The 24,424-nt window shown below is 46.0% G+C and overlaps 1 protein-coding gene across 38 annotated transcripts in view; it reads left to right on the forward strand.

Annotated features, from left to right (window-relative positions):
- TRERF1 (transcriptional regulating factor 1) overlaps positions 1 to 24,424 on the forward strand; it is a 228,739-nt gene that overhangs the window by 195,027 nt on the left and 9,288 nt on the right. For 20 of the 38 annotated variants that reach the window (XM_045390895.2, XM_045390896.2, XM_074038064.1 and 17 more), the window contains 7 exons: positions 166 to 232; positions 1,260 to 1,399; positions 1,531 to 1,634; positions 3,731 to 3,806; positions 12,752 to 12,840; positions 14,946 to 15,059; positions 22,619 to 22,822. In XM_045390895.2, the coding sequence (XP_045246830.2) occupies positions 166 to 232; positions 1,260 to 1,399; positions 1,531 to 1,634; positions 3,731 to 3,806; positions 12,752 to 12,840; positions 14,946 to 15,059; positions 22,619 to 22,822 (794 nt within the window). Of the gene's footprint in view, positions 1 to 165; positions 233 to 1,259; positions 1,400 to 1,530; positions 1,635 to 3,730; positions 3,807 to 12,751; positions 12,841 to 14,945; positions 15,060 to 18,573; positions 18,661 to 22,618; positions 22,823 to 24,424 lie in introns of all 38 variants that reach the window. The other 18 variants (XM_045390889.3, XM_074038056.1, XM_074038066.1 and 15 more) reach the window with 1 other exon arrangement.

The raw sequence follows: 24,424 nt of genomic DNA on the forward strand, positions 1-24,424 counted from the left end.
TTATTTAGCACCATACTCCACCCAGCTCCCTGGAAACTGTCAGGGGTAACTCTGGCAGGAGTTGGGTAGGAGAGGAGCTCTGTTATGGCTGGTTAGGTAACTGCTCATTTGCTTTAGTCTTTTTCAACTTTCCTTCCCTGTTGACCTCTGATTTTTGTGTTTTAGACAGCATCGATGGCAGCAACGTGACGGTCACCCCAGGGCCTGGAGAGCAGACTGTAGATGTTGAACCGTAAGGAAAAGTCAATTACTCTTTCGAACAGAAGCTTCAGCTTCTTGAGAAGTGTAGTTAATACTTTTGTAGTCAGAGGATTACACTGAGAGAGCAGTTGTAGAAATTGTAGGATTGTGGTTATTTATTGAGTACTGTTGTTTCCCTACACAATGGTGCCAGTATTTTAAGGCCTTTGCCAAAGACTAGATACATGGTCAAAGCATGAAGCCCTGTATTCAGAGAGCCTAGCGTCCCTATGTCTGGCTCCACAGGCAGTGCTTTCTCATCCCCAGTGATACAGGCATCTCCCTCATTCTTTAAGAGGCACCTTCTGAATGTCCTCACTTCCCCCTCCCCGTCCATTCTTGGCCCATCCTCCAAATGGGCTTGTTAAGTACTTTAATTTTGCATAGGCAGTGGGTGGTATTAGGAGAGGCAAAGGTGGTTATCTTCATGAATAGGCACAGAAAAGAGGCCAGGTGGTAGAGTGATGAGTAGATTGAGTCAGGAATCAGAACACCTGAGTTCCAACACCATTTTGTAATTTGATCTTGATCCAGTTAACCTTTCTAGGCTTTAGTGGACTCGTCAAATGGGAGTAATTATTACAGCTTGCTTACGTCGCAGATCTCTGTGAGGTTCGGATGGGATAATGTCTGTGAAAGTGATCTGAAAGAGACAAAAAAATGAAATGAATGCTTTGTATTTGTCCCCTTTTTTGTGTGGTTAAATGGCACCATTGGCCATGCTCTGGGAAACTGTTCTCTTGGAATTAATCACCCTCCCTCTCCCAGTTACGGGGAGCCGTAAAAGCCCCAGGCCAACTGCCTTCTTGCTCCTAAAATATTTCTCCCTAATCTTAAAGCTGTTCCTTATCCCAGCAAAAAAGCCGTGTGTGGAATCTTAGGGTCACACTCTGAGGAAATGCCCCTGCATTCTTGTAGAAAGAACTAGTTTCCTTCTTTTTCAAGTTCCTGACAGTTGCCCTTGGCCTGAGCCATCAACTTGAAGACCACATTGTTGTTTTTCTTCTTGTCATTTAAAGACGCATCAACATTGGCTTGAGATTCCAAGCAGAAATCCCTGAACTCCAAGATATCTCTGCCCTGGCCCAGGACACACACAAGGCCACACTGGTATGGAAGCCCTGGCCAGAACTAGAAAACCATGACCTCCAGCAAAGAGGTATTGGCCTATGGGAAGAGCTGGGTGGGAGAGGTTTGATTCTCTCACTGGGATCACTGGCTCTGGGATTGGTGTGTTTTCCATTACACTTAGCTCTCTCTGATGCACTGGCTTCTCCTTATTCCCAACAGTGGAGAATCTTCTGCATTTGTGCTGTTCCAGTGCATTGCCAGGTGGAGGGACCAATTCTGAATTTGCTTTGCACTCTCTGTTTGAGGCCAAAGGTGATGTAATGGTAAGGAACCATGAAAAAGAGGCTTTACAAATTCCTGAAGAATATTTTCTCAAGTTTCAATATTGTCTCATGTACCGTACAACCAATTTGTAATGGCCAGTCAGCGTGTGATGACCAATCAGCATGCCTCCCTATTCCTTCCCTCAGTGAGTAAGTCAGGATGTTAAAGCCTATAGAAAAAAATCTCCAACTGGACTTCTGTTTCCACATCTGTTCCTAAAGTTAGAACTGTGGGTATATCTGTCCTAGGACATTAGAATTTCTTTTCCTCGTCTTGTATTTCACTTCAGAAAACTGAGTCTCTCCAGTGATGGAGGTAGAAGGCTTTACTGAAGCAGAAGTTGGTCTAAAATAGCCTATCATACTCTGCTGATTATTCTTCCCTACTATGGAAATCAGCCAAAGTTTGATGTTTATAGAACTCTTTTCTCATCTAACCAAAATGAAGTGTTTACTGTTCACCAACTGGTTCCATTCTTCCACTTTTAACACAGTTCTGCAGATGTTCCCAAACCCAGGCCTTAGTGCTGTCTTCCTAAAATCAGAGCTAATGGTTGACCTGCTCAACCTGGACTTCCTTTTTTTTTTTTTTTGAGACAGAGTTTCACTCTTGTTGCCCAGGCTGGAGTGCAATGGCACGATCTCAGCTCACCACAACCTCCACCTCCCAGGTTCAAGCAATTCTCCTGCCTCAGCCTCCCGAGTAGCTGGGATTACAGGCATGCACCACCACGCCCGGCTAATTTTGTATTTTTAATAGAGACGGGGGTTTCTCCACGTTGAGTCTGGTCTCGAACTTCTGACCTCAGGTGATCCACCCACCTTGGCCTCCCAGAGTGCTGGGATTACAGGTGTGAGCCACTGCGCCCGGCCTTTTTTTAAAGGTGGAGTCTCGCTCTAACACCCAGGCTGGAGTGCAGTGGCACGATCTCAGCTCACCACAACCTCTGCCTCCCGGGTTCAAGCGATTCTTCCTCAGCCTTGCTAGTAGCTGGGATTACTGGTGCATGCCACCATGCCTGGTTAGTTTTTGTATTTTCAGTAGAGATGGGGTTTCATCATGTTGGCCAGGCTGGTCTCGAACTCCTGACCTCAGGTGATCCTCCCACCTTGGCCTCCCAAAGTGCTGGGATTACAGGCATGGGCCACCGCACCCAGCCTCAACCTGGACTTCTGACCAGATCACTCAATCACTAACCTCTGTTTCCCCTTTATATAAATACATGGTAGTAGATCTAGCTTCCTGCATTTTGATTTTATGAAAATGTGAAAGTAAATGTCCCAATACTATGATACCCTTCAAGTATTTCCTAGAATGCTGGAGAACCGTCCTTAAGACTTTCAGATCAGTGTGGCAGAACAGCACTTCTCAAACTTTTAATGTGCGTATACAGCACCTGGGGAATCTTGTTAAAAATACAGATTCTGATTCAGAGGCTTGGGAGTAGGGCCCAGCTCTGCCTTTCTGACTAGCTCCCAGGTGAGGGAGGTACTCCTGTTCTATGGACCACACTTGGAGTAGCAAGATTCTAGGCCCTGCTCTGCCCGGAACCTATCTGCTGTTCAACTCTGCCTGTGGCATCTTTTAAAAAGCTACTAAGGCTGAAGAAGGCTGATTTGAAACAGTTTATTTAGCTAGGCTCTCTGGACGGATGGTGTGTGCATAGTACAGTTGTTACTGATGCAGCTGTTTATGTTCAGCTGTAATGAAACATGATTTTTCTGTAAAACAGTTACAGATCACCCACTCATTTCCTCGGAACCCTTGCCCAAAGACTCAGCCTCCAGTCAGAGGAGGCCCCACCCATCTCTGGGGCTGGTGGGATTTTACCAAGGAAGAGTCAGGTCTTTATGTTTTCCTGTGACATGAACAACTGGCTTCAGGCCTGGATGGGGAGGGTGTTAGAATGAGAGTCTTACTGGCTGCTGAACAGACATGAAACCCTAGTTAGGGTAGTCTCCCTCTGGGTTTCCTTCCAGTGCCCCCACCCCTGGCCTCCACAGTGCTAACTCCATTTCCCCTTTGAGTGGCTGGTCTCCGTAAGACACACAGACCTATTACTGACTCTTGACTTTTCTCTCCCCCGGGTCTGCAGGTTGCTCTGGAAATGCTGCTGCTGCGGAAGCCGGTCAGGTTAAAATGTCATCCTTTAGCAAATTACCACTATGCCGGTAGGTTGCCAGGAGCCCTGTGCCCTGTTGCCTCCTGACAGTGGGTTGCTTGCATGTTTGGTTGTGTCACTTTCTGGTAATGGATAACACCGGTTCTGTCCTAATCACACTTGTGATCTCAAGGCCTCCTAAGGCAGAGCTATGTCTGTTGCTTTGGCACTGTTGGCATTTTGTCTGTTGGCATAAGCTCCTGCCCCTTGTGGGTGTGCCAAGACCTGGGTGATAGTGGCCAGTGCCTGCACATGTGGCAAGGAGACTAGTGCATGAGACCAGAGAGAGCCACAGAAGGTACAATCAGCAGCCCCCTGGTTTTGGAATCAGTAGCCATGGGTTCAGATTCTACTGTACCCCTTGGCCAAGTACCGTGGTCTTCTGCAGCCTTGGTTTTCTCACCTGTAAAATGAGACTTGTATTCCGTCCCTCATAGTGTTTTTGTGAGATTAGAGATGGTATATGTAGCCCAATGCCTGGCACATCCTAATAGCATTTATTACTCATTTATCCAACAATTATTTTTTGAACACTTACTGTGTACAAGGGACTTGCTAAACACTGAAATGCATCAGTGACTATGACAGACATGGACAGAGTCCCATGTTGCACAGCTTAGAGGCTCTGAGGAGGAGGCAATTATTAAATAATGGATCACACTGACAGGAAAGACTTCATACACGCAGGGTTTTGCATGTGAATTAATGACAATACCACAAAAAGAGGGAAGTAGAAGACACCTTCAAGATTGAAATGGACTGAGAATTGTGAAGAGTGAAGGAAATAGGTTGGAGAGCCTAAGAAGTGACCAGTGACACTGAGGTCAACATTTTCATTTCCATGTACTAACTGTTCCTTCTGAGGGTCTCCACAAACCTACACTGGTTCTTTATTTTGGAGGGGGCTGAATTTTCAGTGCCTCTTGATTTTTAATCACTTGAGGGTTTCTTTGGTGCTCTGGGCAGACCCTGCCTAGGCAGGTGCCAAATATGTGGGCTTGGGGACCTAGCTATACCTTTTCCAGTCTTTAGTCCGGGCAGCCCAGTGAGGGCTTCTGTACAAATACTAGCTTGCTTTCTCCACCAATATTTGCCTCACCTACTGTGCTCCTCCTCTTTCATGAACGAGCCTTCCTGCCTGTCATCACAAGGTAGACCTCAAAGCCCTTCTTCCGAGGACAGTAAGCCCAAGATGTCTGCCTGTAGGTCACTCCTGGAACTAGGCCAGTACAGAGTAGATGTATGGAATAAGAAATTCATCGCTTCTCCAGTGGCCTAAAGGAGCCAGCTTCTTAATGTTGTCGCCAGCATTTCCTGCTTGGTGTCTGTCCCAAGTGTGGGTAGAAAGATTTAGGAGTTCTCGGCCGGGCGCGGTGGCTCAAGCCTGTAATCCCAGCACTTTGGGAGGCCGAGACGGGCGGATCACGAGGTCAGGAGATCGAGACCATCCTGGCTAACTCGGTGAAACCCCGTCTCTACTAAAAAAAAAATACAAAAAATGGCCGGGCGCGGTGGCTCAAGCCTGTAATCCTAGCACTTTGGGAGGCCGAGATGGGCGGATCATGAGGTCAGGAGATCGAGACCATCCTGGCTAATATGGTGAAACCCCGTCTCTACTAAAAAATACAAAAAACTAGCCGGGCGAAGTGGCGGGTGCCTGTAGTCCCAGCTACTCGGGAGGCTGAGGCAGGAGAATGGCGTGAACCCGAGAGGAGGAACTTGCAGTGAGCTGAGATCCGGCCACTGCACTCCAGCCTGGGTGACAGAGCGAGACTCCGTCTCAAAAAAAAAAAAAAACAAAACTAGCCGGGCAAGATGGCGGGCGCCTGTAGTCCCAGCTACTTGGGGGGCTGAGGCAGGAGAATGGCGTGAACCCAGGAGGCGGAGCTTGCAGTGAGCTGAGATCCGGCCACTGCACTCCAGCCTGGGCCACAGAGCCAGACTCCGTCTCCAAAAAAAAGAAAGATTTAGGAGTTCTCCCTAATCTGCCATGGAAACAGTTCAGTCCTCTCAATTTCCAGCATCATCTGCTGCCCATTGAACCCTGAGAGGCTGTCCAGCCTCCTGGAGCCTGTCTCAAGCTTCTTTGCATGATGGTGGGCCAGTGGATTGGCTAAAAGGAGTTTCCCAACCATGTGCTGTGAGATGCTGCTGCCCTCAGCCCTCAGAGTGGCTGGGGTCACCGGAGCCTCTGGGCTGGTTAGCGCCAGCTGTGAGCAGCTTCATCTGGGATACAGTTCTCCTCTGGTTTTTCCAAGTGTACCAAACAAGTATTTTACGTGTATCATGACATTAAAAAGGTCAGAAAGCTGTGTACTAGGAACACCACACACCCCAGTCAAAACAAAATAAAAACACTAAAATGTTACCAAAAACTTTGAAACAAAAAGGCCCTAAACTCTGCAACAATTAATTGATCTCCTGAGATTAGGGGATTCTAGCTGATTCCTTGCCTGTCCCTTGCCCCCTTCCCCAGCCGGCAGACCAGGAAGGACTCTGCTGTTTTCTGCAATCATTTCAATCCTTGGAGGCAAAAGAGGTAGAGCTAAGCTGTGAAGGATTGATGTCTCCAAGAGAAGTGTACTCGTCTATGTTTGCCAGTCACTTGCCTTCTCTGGGAAGTGATGATAGACTGGGACCCAGAGAATTTTCTAGAAGTATGAGCAAAAAGGGCAGAGGTCACTGGTCTCTAAAGTCTGACCCAAAACAATCTCCTTAACAGTTTCCTTCTAAGCCACAGGGGAGGCAGCAGAGTCTTCCCCATCACATGCCCCAGCCACCACCTCCTTCCCCCACTGCTGAACCCCCTCATTTGCTTCCTAGGTGTCCGCAAATCCCATCTCTATGGCCACATTCTGCTTTGGCCTTTGTGCTGAGCCCTGTTGGGTTGCTCCCCAGTAGTGACTGCCTGTTGGCTTAATTGCCACCTTGCTGGGACCCTATCTTCTGGATCTCCTTTGGCTCCTGACTCTGTGGCTGTGACCAGTGTCACCCATCCTGAGTCCCAGCCCCAAATTTTCTCTCCAGGCTCCTAGTTATCTGGAGAGGGAGTTCAGGTTTCCCAAGCCTGCCTGAGCCTGTCCATGTCAGGGAGGGAGGCTGTAAGTTTGGGGAGAAAGACAAAGACACAGGCCTATGAAAATCACTTCTTTACTTTACTCATCTTCCCTTTCCCACCCATTCCAAGCCATTCATTAAGAAAAGGAAGAAGTGACTTGTGCTGGCACCCAGGAGAGATGTGCTATAGGGGAAGGACTGATGTGGTGGGCAATTCGCCCAAAGCTGCTTGCTAAGGCCACATGAACCCTGTACAGGATCCTCAGAGGAAGGTTCTGTTGCGGTGGCTCCTGGCGCTCAACCCCCACCACGATGCACAGTCCAGCCCTCTGTTGCTCTCAGCACCCTCCCACCCATGTGTGGTTAGCAGTTGTGTGCAGTGGTTCCCAATTAGCACTTGGGTTGGGAAGGGCCAAGCATGGGGGAGTCAGGGTGGAGAGGAAGCCTGGTTGTGATTCGATGCATTGCAGCGTGCTTGACTTTTTTCATTGAACTGGTCATTCCTGCAGATGGGTGAAGAGTGGAGGGGTGTTAGAACTGACCCTGGCTTCTTGGCAAGTGTTCAACAGAGTCTATTTATTGGCCCTGAGCATAGCCCAAACACCTATTGAGTCCTGAAACCCTGACCTGAGTTGTGGAGATAGAGGAGACCTGGAGGAATTACTCATTCTGTTGGAGAGGACTGGTCTCTTCTGCCTTGGAAGCTGCTCCAGTTAAATGAAGAGACAGAATTACACGCTCAAAAGAGTAATTTGCAAGAAGCACAGCTGTGATTTCATTTCCCAGGCATCCTTAGCCTATGTCTGTAGCTAGACAGTGGTCCCCTCAAGGGTAGGACTGAGTTAATACTCTTTTACCTTGCCTAACATGGCACTAGTTTAAATTTAAAAAAAAAAAAAAAAATTGCCTAGTGGACAAGCTCAAATTCTGGATTCAGATTGAGGCTTCCCGCTTTTTACCCACAGAGAAAACTTTGGTAGCAGCCTTCTTCACCTTGCACCCCCCAAAAACTTACTCAACCTTCACCCGCTATTGAAAACCCTGTGTGGAAATGAAAATCTGGTGTAAAAACAGTCCTCCTTTTTCTACAATGAACATGTCTGTCTTGTGTAACTACAAAACATTATCAATGGGTCCAGGAATGGTGGCTCATGCCTGTAATCCCAGCACTTTGGGAGGCTAGGGCAGGCAGATCACTTAAGTTCAGGAGTTCGAGACCAGCCTGGCAAACATAGTGAACCCCCATCTCTACTAAAAATACAAAAATTAGCCGGGCATAGTGGTGCATGCCTGTAATCCCAGCTACTTGGGTGGATGAGCAAGAGAGTTACCTGAACCCGAGAGGCATAGGCTATAGTGAACGGAGATCACACCACTGCACTCCAGCCTGGGTGACAGAGTGAGACCCTGTCTCAAAAAAAAAAAGAGAAGAAAAAAATTATTAATGGAAGTTTTAAGAAAGAAAGTCCCTCTAAAAGATACTGTGTCCAAACTTTCTCTCACCCCTCCATGTCTCTTTTTAATTGCCCGGGTTCACTGTAGATTGTCCCCAAATTAACCACAGTCCAGAGCCTGTTTCCCAGCAACCGAAGGTCAGAACAGTTTTCCTCTGGATACTGTTCCAGCACCGTTTCATCCAGTTAATTAGGTTCTTTGTAATTAGCCTTAATCGTCTTGTTAGGGGCCCCTGCTGGTAATAGCCCAATAGCCAGGAATCCCCAGGTAGAACAAATGAGTGCGGGGGGATTCTCAACCCACGAATCCTGTGTGCATGCTGAGTGGGCAGCAGGGATCCTAGAGAGAAGGGAGGGTGTGGGAGGGTAGTTGAAGGATAGGGGAGGATTTGAGGCAACCCCCTGCCTCGGTTTTGTATTTTATCCTGGACTTTGTCCAAGATGCAAGATCTAAGAAGGGCCGGCTTAGAACCTTGTCTAAGAATGAGGAACTTGTCCCTGTCAGACTTCAGGAAAGAGAGACATCTGAGCCTTTCCTTAACTTCAGATTACAGAGGGATTTTGGAGGCAGGAAGGAGAAGACTATGGATATAATAAGCAGCCAGGAGTGAGACTGTGGATAAGAAATACACAGAACAAGAAACAGGTGGTCTTGGATGCCACTGTCCACGTATCAGCAGGGGCGGCATATGTCTCATAGCCCTGGGCTGATTTGGAATCTGCTCTCCAGGTGCCCAGTGAAGGTTCAAAACATGTATCAGACACTTAGGACCAAACCTGTCAGTCACGGAGTGACTGCCACCCTCCCCATGTCACGTGAGGAAACTGAGACTCAGAGAAGTTAAGTAGGCTTGCCTGGGATCACAGAAGGAGTAAGTAGCAGAACCAGGTTCACAACCTAAGGTGACTAAAATCACCCTTTTTATCACAGTTCAGTGATATTATTTGGGGAAAACACATTCATATGTTACTTATCTGTCCGAGGCTTTAGCCTGGGAATTCAATCCAAGAGCCCAGGGATGGACTCTCAGCCTCAGTGGGCAATCCTGTGACCAGGAAGCCAGCTCTAGTGTGAGAATGGATTTGTTGCCCGGCCAAGCCTCTGTCCCTTAATTTGTGAACATCCTGTTGAGCAGACACTAACACATGCACACACAGAGCACTGTCATTTGCACCAAAGCACAGACCTTAGGACTATGCAGAAGAGCCACCTGTTACTCTCTTAAGAGAGTACTCCCTGACCCAGCCCTGTATCCCTTGGAATGGGAGAGTCACATAGAGGGGCAGGGAGAACATGCAGCCCACTCCAGCTCAGTACGAGTTGTACAGAATGCACATTCCAGAATCAGGAAGCCACCAAATCCAGTGTCAGAGCAGCAGTCTTAAAAACCACCAGGAGTCAACAGGGAGAAGGTCTCCTTCCCCCATGAGGTTTGGGGATCCCTCCTAACAGATGGGCAGGAAGTTACTTCACCTGTGGAGTTGCAAGCAATTTGGAAACATGAAGGGACATGCTGCTCAGAAATCAACAGGCCAGGGAACGGAACACTGCTTTTGGGGCCAGAAATCAGGTAATGAGCCTGGCAGGTAGAAAAAAGAATATCCACTGCAGAGACTGGCTGAGAAGGCTAGATGGCCCCGTTAGTGTCTTGTCATGTCTTAGAGCTACACTCTAACTTAGGAAACTGATGATCTGGCTGAGGTTGGAAAGAATTTCATTGATCTAGTTGAGGGTTTCATCAGCAAAATGTCTCCTGATTCCCCATCAGAGATGCAACTGAGGGCCACACAGATTCTGGACCTGCAGCAGGGCAGCAGAGCAACCTCTGTGTAAGCTCGCGTAAGTCAGCTGGTATGACAGACTGCCATTGTGGTCTTTCTTCCATCATTATCTTTCTGACTCCTCTTACCCGTTTGCTCTTTTGGTGGATACCTAAAAGGAACCATGATTGTTGTTTGGTTGTTGAGCTGAATTGTTGGTTATTCCTTTCTGTGTCCCTCTTTCTGCCTCTGTTCCTGGGTAAGGGGACCCCAAGGCTTTGAATGTTGGACAGAATTTGAAGAATGGTGATGGACATGCTATAAAGCCTCAAATCCCACCAACCCCCTGTGCTCACATGCACTCCGGCAAGGATTCTCCAAACGCGCAGCCGCCCTGAGGCTCCCTGTTACTGTGGTCTGCACAGCCAGAGCTGTCCAATCCTCTGGAACCCATGGAAGATGACTTCCTTCTGCTGAGGATTCATGAGAAGGCTGCTTTCCTTCTAGAAGTAAAGAGATAAGTTTGCAGCTGGGCACAGTGGCGCACATCTGTAATCCCAGCACTTTGAGAGGCCGAGGCAGGCAGATCACTTGAGGTCAGGAGCTCAAGACCAGCCTGGCCAACTTGGTGAATCTCCGTCTTTGCTAAAAATACAAAAATTAGCCAGGTGTGGTGGCACGCACCTGTAATCTCAGCTACTCAGGAGGCTGAGGCAAGAGAATCACTTGAGCCCAAGAAGCAGAGGTTGCAGTGAGCTGAGATCTTTTCACTGCACTCCAACCTGGGTGACAGAGCAAGACTCCATCTCAAATAAATAAATAAATAAATAAATTTGCAAACCAAATAAATTGGGTGGTCGCCCTGCTTTTGTAGACATCTGACCCCGCCCAGCTGTGGAAAGCATATTCTGAGTCTGGAGCCAAAGCTCCTGGCTTGAGGACCCATCAAAGAGCTGCACAGGGAAGTTGTTTATTTCAGAAATGTGAGTTTACGTCACTGAGCCATATATTTTCCTAAGGACCCTAGGCTCCCCACCTGGAGTCTAAGGAGGCCGCTGCCTGCCCAGAGCATTTTCACCTGATTCACTTATTTTGGCCAAACCCTGCAAGGGAAGAGGTGATTAGGGTTTCCTGTACTGCAGCCCCATCAGTTGACCATAGCAAAATGGAAACCTTGGACTTGCCTTGAAAGGGAGGAAAGATATTATGGTTTGGGGTACTAGTGTACCCCACTAATGAAGTATAGTGAGGTGGGGTACTAGTGTACCCCACTGATGAAGTGTAATGAAAGATACGGTTTGGGGTACTAGTGTATGCCACTAATGAAGTCTAGAGAAGTGTAGTGAGATCAGAGCCTTGGCCGAATACCATCCAAAGAATCAGAGATGTGGAGAATTCAGCAGGCCAGAAGAACAAGACTGAGTTTTCTCTGGACCAGCCGCAGTGGTGGAACCTTCCCTAGAGCCTCCAGAAATAGGAGTCCCCTTAGAAATAGACCTTATTTCTTGCCCCAAACAAGCCAATACCATTTTATATTATTATCTGCGTATTCTGCTTTCTTTCGTGGAGGAAAAAGACGTAAATATCAGGTTTAGCCAGTAAGGCAGATGCACCAGTCCAGCAGTGAAGCATCTCCCTCTTCGGTCAGCAAATCTATCAAGAACTGGCTCCACTCACCTCTCCAGCCTCATCTGCTTCTGCTGGAACAGTATACTTGAACCAGATTAGATTACTAGTCATTCTTTGGAAACCTCCATTTCCTCATCTGTCAAATGGGATCATCATCATAACAATCTTACAGGATTGTTAATAGAACCTGATGATGAATAACTGAAGTACTTAGAACCTGCCACATAGTAAGCACTTAGAAATGTTAAGCTATTTTTCCTAGCACAGCATCTTGCCTGTAATATACACCTAATAAATATCTGTTGAATGAATGACTGAAGTGCATGACTTCACTCTTGCCTCTGACTTTGCATATCCTGCTTCCTCTCACCAGAATACTCTTCCATCTCCTTATTGCCTGACTTGCTTCTATATGACCTTTAAAACTCAACTCAGATGTTTTCTCTACCTGGAAGCCCTCCTGGCTGCCCTGGCCCTAACCTGAGTGTTGTGTTTCTCCTTCGTGCCCTAATGACACCTCACCTTTACCTGAATAGTTACAGTTACCACCTTGAACGTCATGACCTACTTGTTTGTCTCCCCAGTAGATTGTGCGCATCTCGAGGGTAGAGGGTGAATCCAGCCACACCCTGAAGGGTACTTGCTACGTGAATGCTTGCACTTGTGAATATGATAATTACATTAAAACTGTCCCTAAAATGTGTTGAATGCTCTTTGTTTCCCAGTGATGATGCTGGGCACTTTTTGTGCATTATCTTCTTTAAGTTTCACAAAAATCCTAATCAGTGGAGGCAATTATAATTATTCCCAATTGTAGGTAACAAAACAGGCTTAGGATGAGTAACTTGCCAAGGTCAAGGCTATAGCTGAGACTTGAACCCAGGTGTCAGAGCTCCTAACCATTATATCACACTATCTTTTTGTTCAAATGGGAATTTGCTATGTATTATATCACTTGCTCTGTCACTGTATTTTGTAACTTAACTAAATGAACCAGCAACTAAAAGCAAGGGGAACTGTGAGATGTTCTTATGAGGTTTGTGTTTTGTTGTAGGTTCGGACAAGTGGACCTCTCTAGAAAGAAAACTGTTTAACAAAGCACTAGCCACTTACAGCAAAGACTTTATTTTTGTACAGAAGATGGTAAGCGTGATTTTTCCCATTGTCCCGTTGAAATTAAACTTGGGAAATTGTACACAAAAATATTTAGAAATATTTGGATACTGGTTTAAGATACTTAAAAAAAGGATGTCTTCCACACTCGCTGGTGAGGATGGTAGTGGATATAGGGGTGGTATGGCCCCAGTGTTAGGACTGTGGGAGGGAGAGGACAGGGCATAGATTATCTGGACACTGCAGTGGTGCGGTGTTATTTTCTATCTTAATAAAAATGTAGAATTCATAATTCTATCAGAATAATGAGAATTGGGCTCCTGGTTCATAATTTACATAATTTATTTTATTTATTTATTTATTTTTTATTTTTCAAGACACTTTCACTCTGTCGCCCAGGCTGGAATGCGGTGGCATGATCTTGACTCACTGCAGCTTCCACCTCCCAGGTTCAAGCGATTCTCCTGCCTCAGCTTCTAGAGTAACTGGGATTACAGGCACACAGCACCACTCCTGGCTAATTTTTGTATTTTTAGTAGAGACGGAGTTTTACTATGTTGGCCAGGCTGGTCTCGAACTCCTGACCTCAAGTGATCCACCTCCCTCAGCCTCCCAAAGCATTGGGATTACCAGCATGAGCCACTGTGCCTGGTCATACATAATTTATGTATATTTGACAGATCTACCACATTTCTGACAGAGTTTTTTTCTGGGTAACTGGGGAGAGAAGAACATGTGGCCTCCCTCTACCCAGTAGCATGGTTTCTGGTGTTGAACTCCTATTTTTAACGACAGTAATAATAAAAATACCTTGCATATACAACATTCTAAAGCAAAATAAAACTTTCCATAGATGAAATAGCACTTTATACAACAGATACATTTATTGACTTTATTGGCTGAGAGATGGTTTAGCATAAAAAATTAAAACCATTCAAAGAGTGTTTCAACAAACTGATGAATGATGGAGCCATATTGTGTTAAAGCCATTTAAGACTGTTTGGGTACACAGAGAACAGGGCCACAGGTGACAGCACCCACTGGCCCCTGGCTGAGACAGATGGTCCTCAGAGGTGTCCCAGCATGGCATGTCTCCTGTCATCAGTCTAGGGCCTTGCCTGGGCAAGTGTGAGAAACAGGAGGACTTTCTCTCTAACTTGCCTCCGCCTCCATGTCTGCATTTGCTCCTGCCTTGCCCATGCCCTTGCTGCCCCGTGTGCCCAGCAGCCCTCATGCTGCATCTTTCTTGAGTCACCCTCCCCCCCAGGACTGGCCTGGCACAGACCTCAATCCTTTAGGCCCCACACTTTCAACAGATGATGGATTGTATATTGAGCTTACCAGGCAACATGAGTTTTAACCCAGGGCTCTCTGGGACGGACACTATCCTCACTCCCTCAGGTGATTCTAGTGTGGAAATTCCAGGTGTCGGGATGAGAAGGAGGCAACTTTGAGGAGACAGGACTTCATCTCACCATGTAGGTGGCCTTGTTCCCACCGTCAGGGGTAAGGCCAGCCTTTAATCTGCCACCAGCAAACCGACATTATTACACCTCATCTGATCGTAGAGCATATGAACTAAAGAAAGGAATGTTTTTGCCTTAAGATGCATAGACCTGGCCGGGCGCGGTGGCTCATCGCCTGTAATCCCAGCACTTTGGGAGGCCGAGGTGGGCGGATCACGAGGCCAGGAGATCAAGACCATCCTGGCTAACACAGTGAAACCCCGTCTCTACTAAAAATACAAAAAATTAGCCAGGCATGGTGGCAGGCACCTGTAGTCTCAGCTACTCAGGAGGCTGAGGCAGGAGAATGGCGTGAACCCAGGAGGCGGAGCTTGCAGTGAGCCGAGATTGTGCCACTGCACTCCAGCCTGGGCAACAGAGTGAGACTCCATCTCAAAAAAAAAAAAAAATCTGGAATGATACCCAAAGAAAGTAATGCAAGGGGCTACCTGTGTTGCAGGGTGAGGGGTAAGGACAGGTGTGGGAAGGAGGCCTTTCACTGCGTACATTTTTTTCTTGAACTATACAAACTTGTTTATTACCTATTACAAAATTAAATATTCAAAAATGCTTGCTGCCTTTGCTGTCTGCCCATTGCTGGAGCTAACCTTGATCTCGCTTTCCCGGCAGGTGAAGTCCAAGACAGTGGCTCAGTGCGTGGAGTACTACTACACATGGAAAAAGATCATGCGACTGGGGCGGAAACACCGGACACGCCTGGCAGAAATCATCGACGATTGTGTGGTGAGTGAAGCTGCTAGGTTGTTGCTTGTGCTGGCACAGCTCCCACCCCAGGCCCAGGTTAGTAAGTAGCTGGTGTTCGGTTTGGCTTTGCTGCCAAGATAGCAGGAGGAAGGAGGTGACAACAGCCCAGCTCCCCTGCAGGATTCAGGACCTGCCCTCCTGAGTAGGTAGAGGAAAGACATCCATAGGTTTGGCCTGTAGCTCAGTGTTCAGATACAGAGGTGAGGGCTGGTGCCCGCTTCAAGGCAGCTAGGAGCCGGAAGAGTTAAACCAAGGATGGTCCCAGCCTTGGGTTTGTTGGTTTATGATTGAGTGGTGTCCTGACCCCCTGGAATATTGTTTTCTGATCTGTCCATGTCACAGATGCTACTGAACTGAGCCCATAACATGCCTCAGAAAGTGTCCCTGGGATTTTGCCACAGTCTGTAAAGCATGAGCAAGAGGAGCTTTGACCTCTAGGTAGTGCCAGGAACCCTCCATCACTGAGGAACTTAATTTGCTGCATGTGGATGATTCTAATCCTTACATCACCATTTATCCCTGGTATTGATTTCCTTCATTAGCAGACAGTCCACAGTCAACTGCACATTAAGTATGTACCAAAGACACAACAAGACCTAAATAGTCTCTGAACCCTGTGTGTGTTGCTTTGGTGATTATTATCACTTGTGATCCTTGCAATTAACTCTCCACCCTGCATCCATAGCCACGGGAAAGCTCCTTTTCACACTCTGTGGAAAACATTACCTACAGTGTATGTGTATATAAAAATTATGTATTACATTACTGAGCTCTAGCTTGTGTCACCATCAGTGAAAGTATTGGGAATTCATGAATTATGTAAATATTTGAAATTATATTTTCATTCCCAATTGTGCCCCAGTTGTAAGGGTTAGCACATGTATGTGTGTTATTTTCTTTAACAGACAATGAAATAGCAGTTTTCGTGTGCTAGGCATTGTGTTAGGGACTTTATAAATATTGACTCATTTAATCCAATGTAATTCATTTAATACCAATTCTATGCGGTAGGAAACTGAGGCACAGAGCTTAAGTAAATTGGCCATAGTCACACAGCTGCTGAGTATGTTGTTGAGCCTGATTCCCTTGTGTAGGTAAGAGCAGTGATATGCAAATTTTCTTTTGTTTGTTTGAGACAGGATCTCACTTTGTCGCCCAGGCTAGTGTGCAGTGGCACAATCATAGCTCACTACAGCCTCAACTTCCTGGGCTCAAGTAGTCCTCCCACCTCGTCCACCGGAGTAGCCGGGACTACAGGCACACACCACAACGCCCCACTCATTTTTTAATTTTTTGTAGAGGCAACGTCTCACTGTGTTGTCCAGGCTGGTCTCGGACTCCTGAGCTTAAGCAATCCTCCTGCCTTGGCCTCCCAAAGTGCTGGGATTACAGGCTCACCCCTGTAATCTCAGGCCACTGCACCTGGCCACACATTTTCTTAAAGAAGTATAAAAAATTTGGACTTGGCCAGGCACAGTGGCTCAAGCCTGTAATCCCAGCAGTTTGGGAGGCCAAGGTGGGCAGATTACCTGAGGTCAGGAGTTCAAGACCAGCCTGGCCAACATGGTGAAACCTATTTCTAATAAAAATACAAAAAATTAGCCAGGCGTGGTGGCACACACCTGTAATCCCAGCTACTCAGGAGGCTGAGGCAGGAGAATTGGTTGAACCCGGGAAGCAGAAGTTGCAGTGAGCTGAGATCACACCATTGCACTCCAGCTTAGGCAACAAGAGCAAAACTCCGTCTAAAAAAAAGAAATTTAGGCCGGGCACGGTGACTCACGCCTGTAATCCCAGCACTTTGGGAGGCCAAGACAGGCGGATCATGAGGTCAGGAGATCAAGACCATCCTGGCTAACACGGTGAAACACTGTCTCTAATAAAAATACAAAAAATTAGCCGGGCATGGTGGCAGGCACCTGTAGTCCCAGCTACTCGGGAGGCTGAGGCAGGAGAATGGTGTGAACCCGGGAGGCGGAGCTTGCAGTGAGTCGAGATTGCGCCCCTGTACTCCAGCCTGGGCGACAGAGCGAGACTCGGTCTCAAAAAAAAAAAAAAAAACTTTTGGACTCATTATTGCATCAAAGCCTATGCTTCTAACTAATAATTGATCCTCACTATGAAATATACATACATATATACATTTATGTTAGAGCCCAAATATCAGAGAAAATAGAAATCTGTAGAATAGAATGGTATTGCCATTTTTTCAATCAGAGATGGCAGTATTCTATATTCAGGATTTCTTGTGACCAGGGCTTTGGTTTGACTCATTTAAGTAGTGATGTATGATATCAGAATAAGTAGTGATGTATGATATCAGAATAAGTAGTGATGTATGATATCAGAATAAGTAGTGATGTATGATATCAGAATAGTCTTTTGCTCGTCTGTGGCCTAATGTTTAAAAAAAGTGTGATCACCCAGGCACTGTGGCTCACACCTGTAATCCCAGCACTTTGGGAGACCAAGGCGGGCGGATCACGAGGTCAGGAGATCAAGACCACCCTGGCCAACATGGTGAAACCCCATCTGTACTAAAATACAAAAAATTAACTGGACGTGGTAGTGCACGCCTGTAGTCCCCGCTACTCAGGAGGCTGAGGCAGGAGAATTGCCTGAACCCGGGAGGTGGAGGTTGCAGTGAGCAGAGATTGCACCACTGCACCCCAGCCTGGGCAACAGAGTGAGACTACATCTAAATTAAAAAAAAAAAAAAAGAAAAAGAAAACAATATGATCTCCTCCAGTTCAGTCAACTAAAAGCAGTTGAACTCCCACAATGTAAACAGCAATGTGTATGTAGTGCTGTGGGCAACCCGAGGATGTTAAATGACCCCTCCCTTCTCTCCCCCCACCACACAGAACATATGTCCTTGTTGGGAAGATACAACATGTGTAAGTGGAAATACACCACGAACCCCAAGAGTGTTTAAAAGCAGTATGCAGTGAGAACCAGGAAGTCTTAGATGGAGCCTTAAGGACTCTTTCACCCAATTTCACCATTTTACAGGCAGAAAGTTGAGACCCCGAGAGGGGAAGGGGCTTGCCCCAGGTCACACAGAGCATTGCTTTCCAAATGAATAGAAGAGACAGTAAACAAGGAAGCACAAAGATTCCTGCCTTGAAGACCTAGGCTTGCTAGCCTGTAAAATGGCCAGATGATTTAAATGATTTAGAAAGTCCTTTCCAATTCTGGAATGTTCTGGGCTCCGTCAGTGCCATGTTTTGGAAGAGGGGCAAAATCAGAGAATATGGTCTTCCGAGGTAAATTGGTACATCTTAGGCTTGGGCGTTATCAAGTGCCTAGGACAGAGCCTGGCATAATACAGTCACTCAGTAAATGTTCGTTAAATGAATGGGTGAATATTTTTCGAAGATAGGAGTTGCTCTGATTCATAAACATTCCTTCTGTGAATTCACTGGAGGGAGATGGAATGAACAAGGGGATGCTGAGCAGAGGAGTGATGCTAACAAAGATGTTTCCACACAAGGCAGAGGCACCGTCTTGGACTGCGTGGGCTTTGAAGATGGGTAGGAAGGCCCAGGCCAGCATGAAGCTTCAGATGAAGGAGGAGAGGGTAAGAGGGTGCCCGAGGGGCCACACCCTCGGGTTTATTCACCAGGAGCCAGTATTAGGCTGGGCCAGGAGTGTCCACACCCTGGTTACTTGTGAGCTTAGGGAGAGCAAAAGGCTTATGTGCAAAGATGACTCAGGCCCACAAAAAAAAAACAAGAAAATCTTGATTAAAGGCCAGTATGGCAGCTCACAGGGGCTTTGTGGGCACTATGTGCACAGTCAGCCTTCTAAGCATAGTTTGCCAAGTGGAGATGAAAAACTGGGATCATGGGGATCCCGGGGAGGGTGCACCTGGGGAGGGTGTGCAAGGCACACTCCTAGGATGTGGTCCTACTCTTTGTCCTCGGGGCCTGTCTGGGACACCTGGGATAGCTCTTCTGATCATGTGTCTTCAATGTTTTACGAAAGGGCGGGTGACCATTTCCCTGCAGATGGAACATGAAGGAACATGCTCAGGTGGTTCAGGGATTATTGAGGACTTGAGAGAGGGGGAAAGAAGGAGGTTTGAAAGGAATGATTGCCCTTTAGCTAAGTAACCGGGAGGTCAACAGAGCACAGCTGCTCACTCCGCAGGGGCAGGGTGACTGGAAGCAGAGGAAGGGAGCCAAGATGGGTTCTGTTAATGAGGTGAGAGGAGAAGGTGTTGGCCACACCTTCGTGTCCCCTGCCTGTGCTCATGCTTCCCAACTCAGGACGAATATATGGGGCTGGCCGTGACCAAAAATTAGCACAATTCAAGAAACCAACTGAGGCAGTTAACTGACTGTGGAAAACAGCAATCAGGGCTCCAAGGGCAAAGGTAGAACTCACAATGATGTCAGCACAGTTACCTACAGCACAGTCCATTGACAAGGGCCTTGGGAAACATCCTCCTTCCCTTTGACATTTCAAAGCAGCTGGTTCCAATGATACCGAGAGGTTTAGGATCTCTAAGCTATTTCCAGATAGACAAATATGCACCTGTGGACATTTGCAGCCAGACCAAGGAGTGAAGAAAGTTGAAGTTTTGGAATAAGATAAGGCCAGGTTTTGAATCTCAGTTAAACTTTTTTACCAGCTGTGTGACCTTGAGAAACATATTTCTTGGGTCGATTTCCTCATTTGTTTAAAAATGAAAAAATTTTACAGTGTTATGAGAACTAGAAATTGTGTGTGTGTGTGTGTGTGTATGTTTGTGTGTGTGAAATGCATGATTTTCATCAGGCATTCAATATTGTCATCATCATCATCATTATTATTAGCGACTGTTACACACAAATTTGTGTCTTTGAGCAGATTTGGGTTGTTGAGCATTTGTATTCTGACTTACCAATTTCTCATAATATGAATTCCATTTGCATGTCTGAGAAATAAAAATATCATCCTCCTCAAGAAACTCTTACTGTGGACACTCGAGGTTCTGAGCACCATGTTAAATGTATAGCCTCCTCCCCACCCCCATATTTGCCCGCCTTCTAATTTTGGAATATACTAAATGTTTTGTTTCACAATATATCATAAAATGACCAACTTGTTGATACAAAGTTCTACATGTTAAGATTTCTGTTCTTGTATCTTTGTATCTCTTAGTCACTTTGGTGAGCCATATGGCTTGATGATAAATCATTTTGTGATTTATAGATTGCCAGTTGAAATAAAACCTATCTAAATTCTGGAGACATACATAATCATGGTACAGTGTAATTTATAACGTTGTGGCTATATGGAACATTTCTTCTAAGAATGTTTAAGCCAAACAATGGCATTGTGAGAAAACTGTCATTATAACAAATACAAATACCATGAAACAAATGGCATTGTCATTTGTTGTGTGTAATTATTTTTAAGTGCCAAACTGTAGACCATGGGCTACTTAATGTTTGAGGCCACAAAGTCCCAGTTTGACATAACAATGTTTTGCCTGAAACTCTTTGGGACAGAAAGATGGTGGAGTCCTACAGGAATAAGACCACCTAAGTGAAATCAACCTGTATATTCTATGCTAGTAAGAGGCTGGCTGCTTAGATCATAAACCACTTTGTCAAATGTACTAGGCCTACATCAGTGTTCACTGAGGTCTTCTAACAAATGTGATCATTACTAATTAATCCTGTTTACCAATGGAAACTGGAGCCATTTCTTAAATACACCCTGTTCCTACTGCATCGCAAGTGTACATGTATGTGATATTAAATAAGGACAATACTGAAACAGTGAGGGGCCACTAAATGCCACACACATACTGGCATTGTCTCTCTCTCTCTCGCACACACACACACCCCAAATCCAAACTGCAGAGAGGAAGCTTGTGTTTTCTGGGTCCTAGGGTATCATTACTTTCAGAAATCTGTATCTTTCTTAGAAAGTCTTGCTTCTGGGCTTTAAGAATCATAGACTCCCCAGAGTTCCATCACTGTCGGGGTAGAGTAGACTGGAGTCCACGTGCATTAAGTGATGAGTTATGCAGAGAGCCTGGCAGAGACAAATGACTTGCCAGGTCAGGGGCAGCTGGACATGCCTTTTCCTTCCTCGTTTGTAAAATGAGAGGACTGTTTGCAGCCTATTCGGTGGCATGGTAAATGTGAAAGCACTTTGTAAACTGTAAAATGAAAGCTGAAATGAGGCTGATTGGTCCTCAGCCCTTTCGGGGCCTGCAGGAGCCAGCAACCCTCACCCCTACCCTGGGAAGGATGGAAAGAGCAGAATATAGTTAAGCAAGGGGAGAATGAGAGCCTCCTGGATCCCCGCCCTTCCATCCCAGCACACCCAGGCCACCCACTCCAAGCTATTCCAGTAACTTACTATTCTGTTAATCTTGAGGAGAGCAGGGACCTTCTGCTTAATTCTCCCCATGGCTGCTGTTCTGAAGTGGGGAGAGGGGCCATAGAAGCAGAGGAGATCATTATTCATAAGAAATGTTTTTCTTGTTCTTTTTCTTTTTTTTTTTTTTTTTTTTTTTTTTTTTTTTTCTTTTGAGACGGAGTCTGGCTCTGTCGCCCGGGCTGGAGTGCAGTGGCCGGATCTCAGCTCACTGCAAGCTCCGCCCCCCGGGTTTACGCCATTCTCCTGCCTCAGCCTCCCGAGTAGCTGAGACTACAGGCGCCCGCCGCCTCGCCCGGCTAGTTTTTTGTATTTTTTAGTAGAGACGGGGTTTCACCATGTTCGCCAGGATGGTCTCGATCTCCTGACCTAGTGATCCTCCCGTCTCGGCCTCCCAAAGTGCTGGGATTACAGGCTTGAGCCACCGCGCCCAGCCTTTTCTTGTTCTTTTTCATTAAATGCCTCTGGTAGGGGAAAATGAATAAATAGAAACATTGAATACACTGCTTTTTCTAAGCCCATGGTCAGAGACAAAAGGAAAAGCACATGATAAATAAAAGGGAATTTCCCCTTCCATATTCTCTCCTTTCGTTCTATTTTCTGACAAGACCAGAGTGGAGCGCCCCTTCTGTCAAGTGCTTTCTGCCCGCCACAGGTCAAATCCAGCATCTTGCAGAGTGGTGTTAAAAAGCCTCTAAAACAAATCAGCACAGGTCCTTCTTTAGTGTCTCTCCAAGGGGGATTCCATGGTATTGTATTGCTGGAAAACCCTCTTCACCACTGTGAGGAGACAGAGCTACTCACAGGCAGGGTGCAGCCTGCGTTTTAGTCATTTTAAGATCTAATGGTCTTGAACAAGGCAGGGAATCCTTGCATGTAGAAATTGCTCCTTTCTGCCTCACCGTATCTTTGTATAAGTGATGAGGGTCCCAAAATGGGGCAGGGGACTTACTTCCTTGACCTCAAAGTCCTAAGCATCCTGAGACCACCCTTTCTGGGATGACGCCTAGCAGGCTCTGTCCACCATTCCTTATGCAGAAAGAAAGGAGCACAGTGCCAGCATCCAGACCCTCTCTCTTCTGTTGATCTGTGAGTTCTGTTCATCACTAAGAATGCCATTTGGGGATTTTCCCCTCTTGCTTTTATTACCTTAACACTAGACAAGTGAAGAAGAAGAAGAGTTAGAGGAGGAGGAGGAGGACCCGGAAGAAGATAGGAAATCCACAAAAGAAGAAGAGAGTGAGGTGCCGAAGTCCCCGGAGCCGCCACCCGTCCCCGTCCTGGCTCCCACGGAGGGGCCGCCCCTGCAGGCCCTGGGCCAGCCCTCAGGCTCCTTCATCTGTGAAATGCCCAACTGTGGGGCTGTAAGTGTGTCTGTGTCGTCTGGGGATCTGGGACAAGCGAGGGCCATATAGCTGTGCCTGGCTTTAAGAGATGTTGTATTTTCGAGAGTGCTCTTCCAACAATCACAGTTTGGCAGAGGGTGTTCCATGTTGCCATTGTTTTCTTCTTCATTTGGCCAACAGGTATTTACAGAGTGTGTGTTCTGTGTCAAGCACAATGCTGCGTGTTGGAGAACACGGAGAAGGCCCCTGTGCCCAGAAGTGTGTGATTCCAAGCTCTGCAGCGAGTGTTGGCCTCCAGAACATAATTCCACATTTCCTGGAGCCTCTGCACTCCCCTGGGCTGTGTGTCACACAAGCTTGTGCCCTGTCAACATGCATTTACATGTACTTGGAGAGCCTGCTGACAAAGATCATCCTTTTATGACATAATTACTTGACCCACCTCCTGCAATTTTTACCTGTTAGAAGGTTTTGCATTTCACATTTCATAAAGTGTTACTAATTGAAATGTCACTAATTTAAAATGGAGAATATTGTTACAAAGATTTAACTAAAGTTTATGTTTGTACTCTATAGTGGAGAAAAAAGGATTTACTAAAAGTAAATTAATCATAAAAACAGGCTGAAAGGGAATGTGTGTTAAGTACTGAGGCCAGTACTTTTCAAGAATATTGGAAGCATAATTTAGCTAAAATAAAACAAGTTCACCATTTGGTCATTCTTAGCACTAAAGAAAGACCTTATGGTGTCTGTGCTGGCCTCGTCTAAGGCTCCATGTGTATTTTAACGGATATTTTTAAAGGTTATTTCTCAATCTCCCACTGGTCCCCCACTAGTCTGAATTGGTGAGCTTTTTCCAAATCAGATTTCTTAAGGCCAGGCACACCTGTATAGGCAAGTTCTAGAGGGATTACCCCTCAAAATAATGTTGCCCCTTCCACAGGAAGCCCGTTTTCCTCAAGTCAGTATGCTTTTCTTTGCTCGTACATGACATAGGACGGCGCTGTTCTCCAGAGTGCACTGAATGCTGCTTATTAAGCCTGTCGCTCAGATGGAGAAAGCAACAGTCTTCAAGATATTTAGATCCTAAAGCAGAAATTCATTTGATTTAAAAAATCAAATGATTTAAAAAAATCAAATGATTTAAAAAAATGAAATTGTTTTTTAAAAAAACAAAGATATATACATTTTGCATTCACTTTAGAGAGAACAGAAGAAATTGCTGACTTGTTTTCCATCTTTGATGTTTAATGACCTGGCCGTTTTGTATAGAGTGTTCGGTGCAGCATGATTACGATAATGACTTTAAGTGATGGTATTTCTTGGTGAATTTGTTCAGAAATCAGATGCCTCCTCAAATCATAGCTCTATGTACAGTAAGTTGTGTACCAAATGGGAAGTTATCTTTTACTTTTTCCAATCAAATGCTCAGCAAGGTAGATATTTTTCTGTTCCAATTTTTCTTTACATAAAAAAGAAGATATTTTTTAATGACTTTTAAAAATCACAGTGGAAAGCATGCTGGTTTTATTTTATTCCTTGCCTAACGATGGAGGCTTTGGTTGCCAAGTCAGCAATAGGTTTTTTCCTACGTAAGAAAATAAACAGAGCTTGACCGGG

This window comes from Macaca fascicularis, chromosome 4 (genome assembly GCF_037993035.2).
Source record: "Macaca fascicularis isolate 582-1 chromosome 4, T2T-MFA8v1.1".
Lineage (NCBI taxonomy): Eukaryota > Metazoa > Chordata > Mammalia > Primates > Cercopithecidae > Macaca > Macaca fascicularis.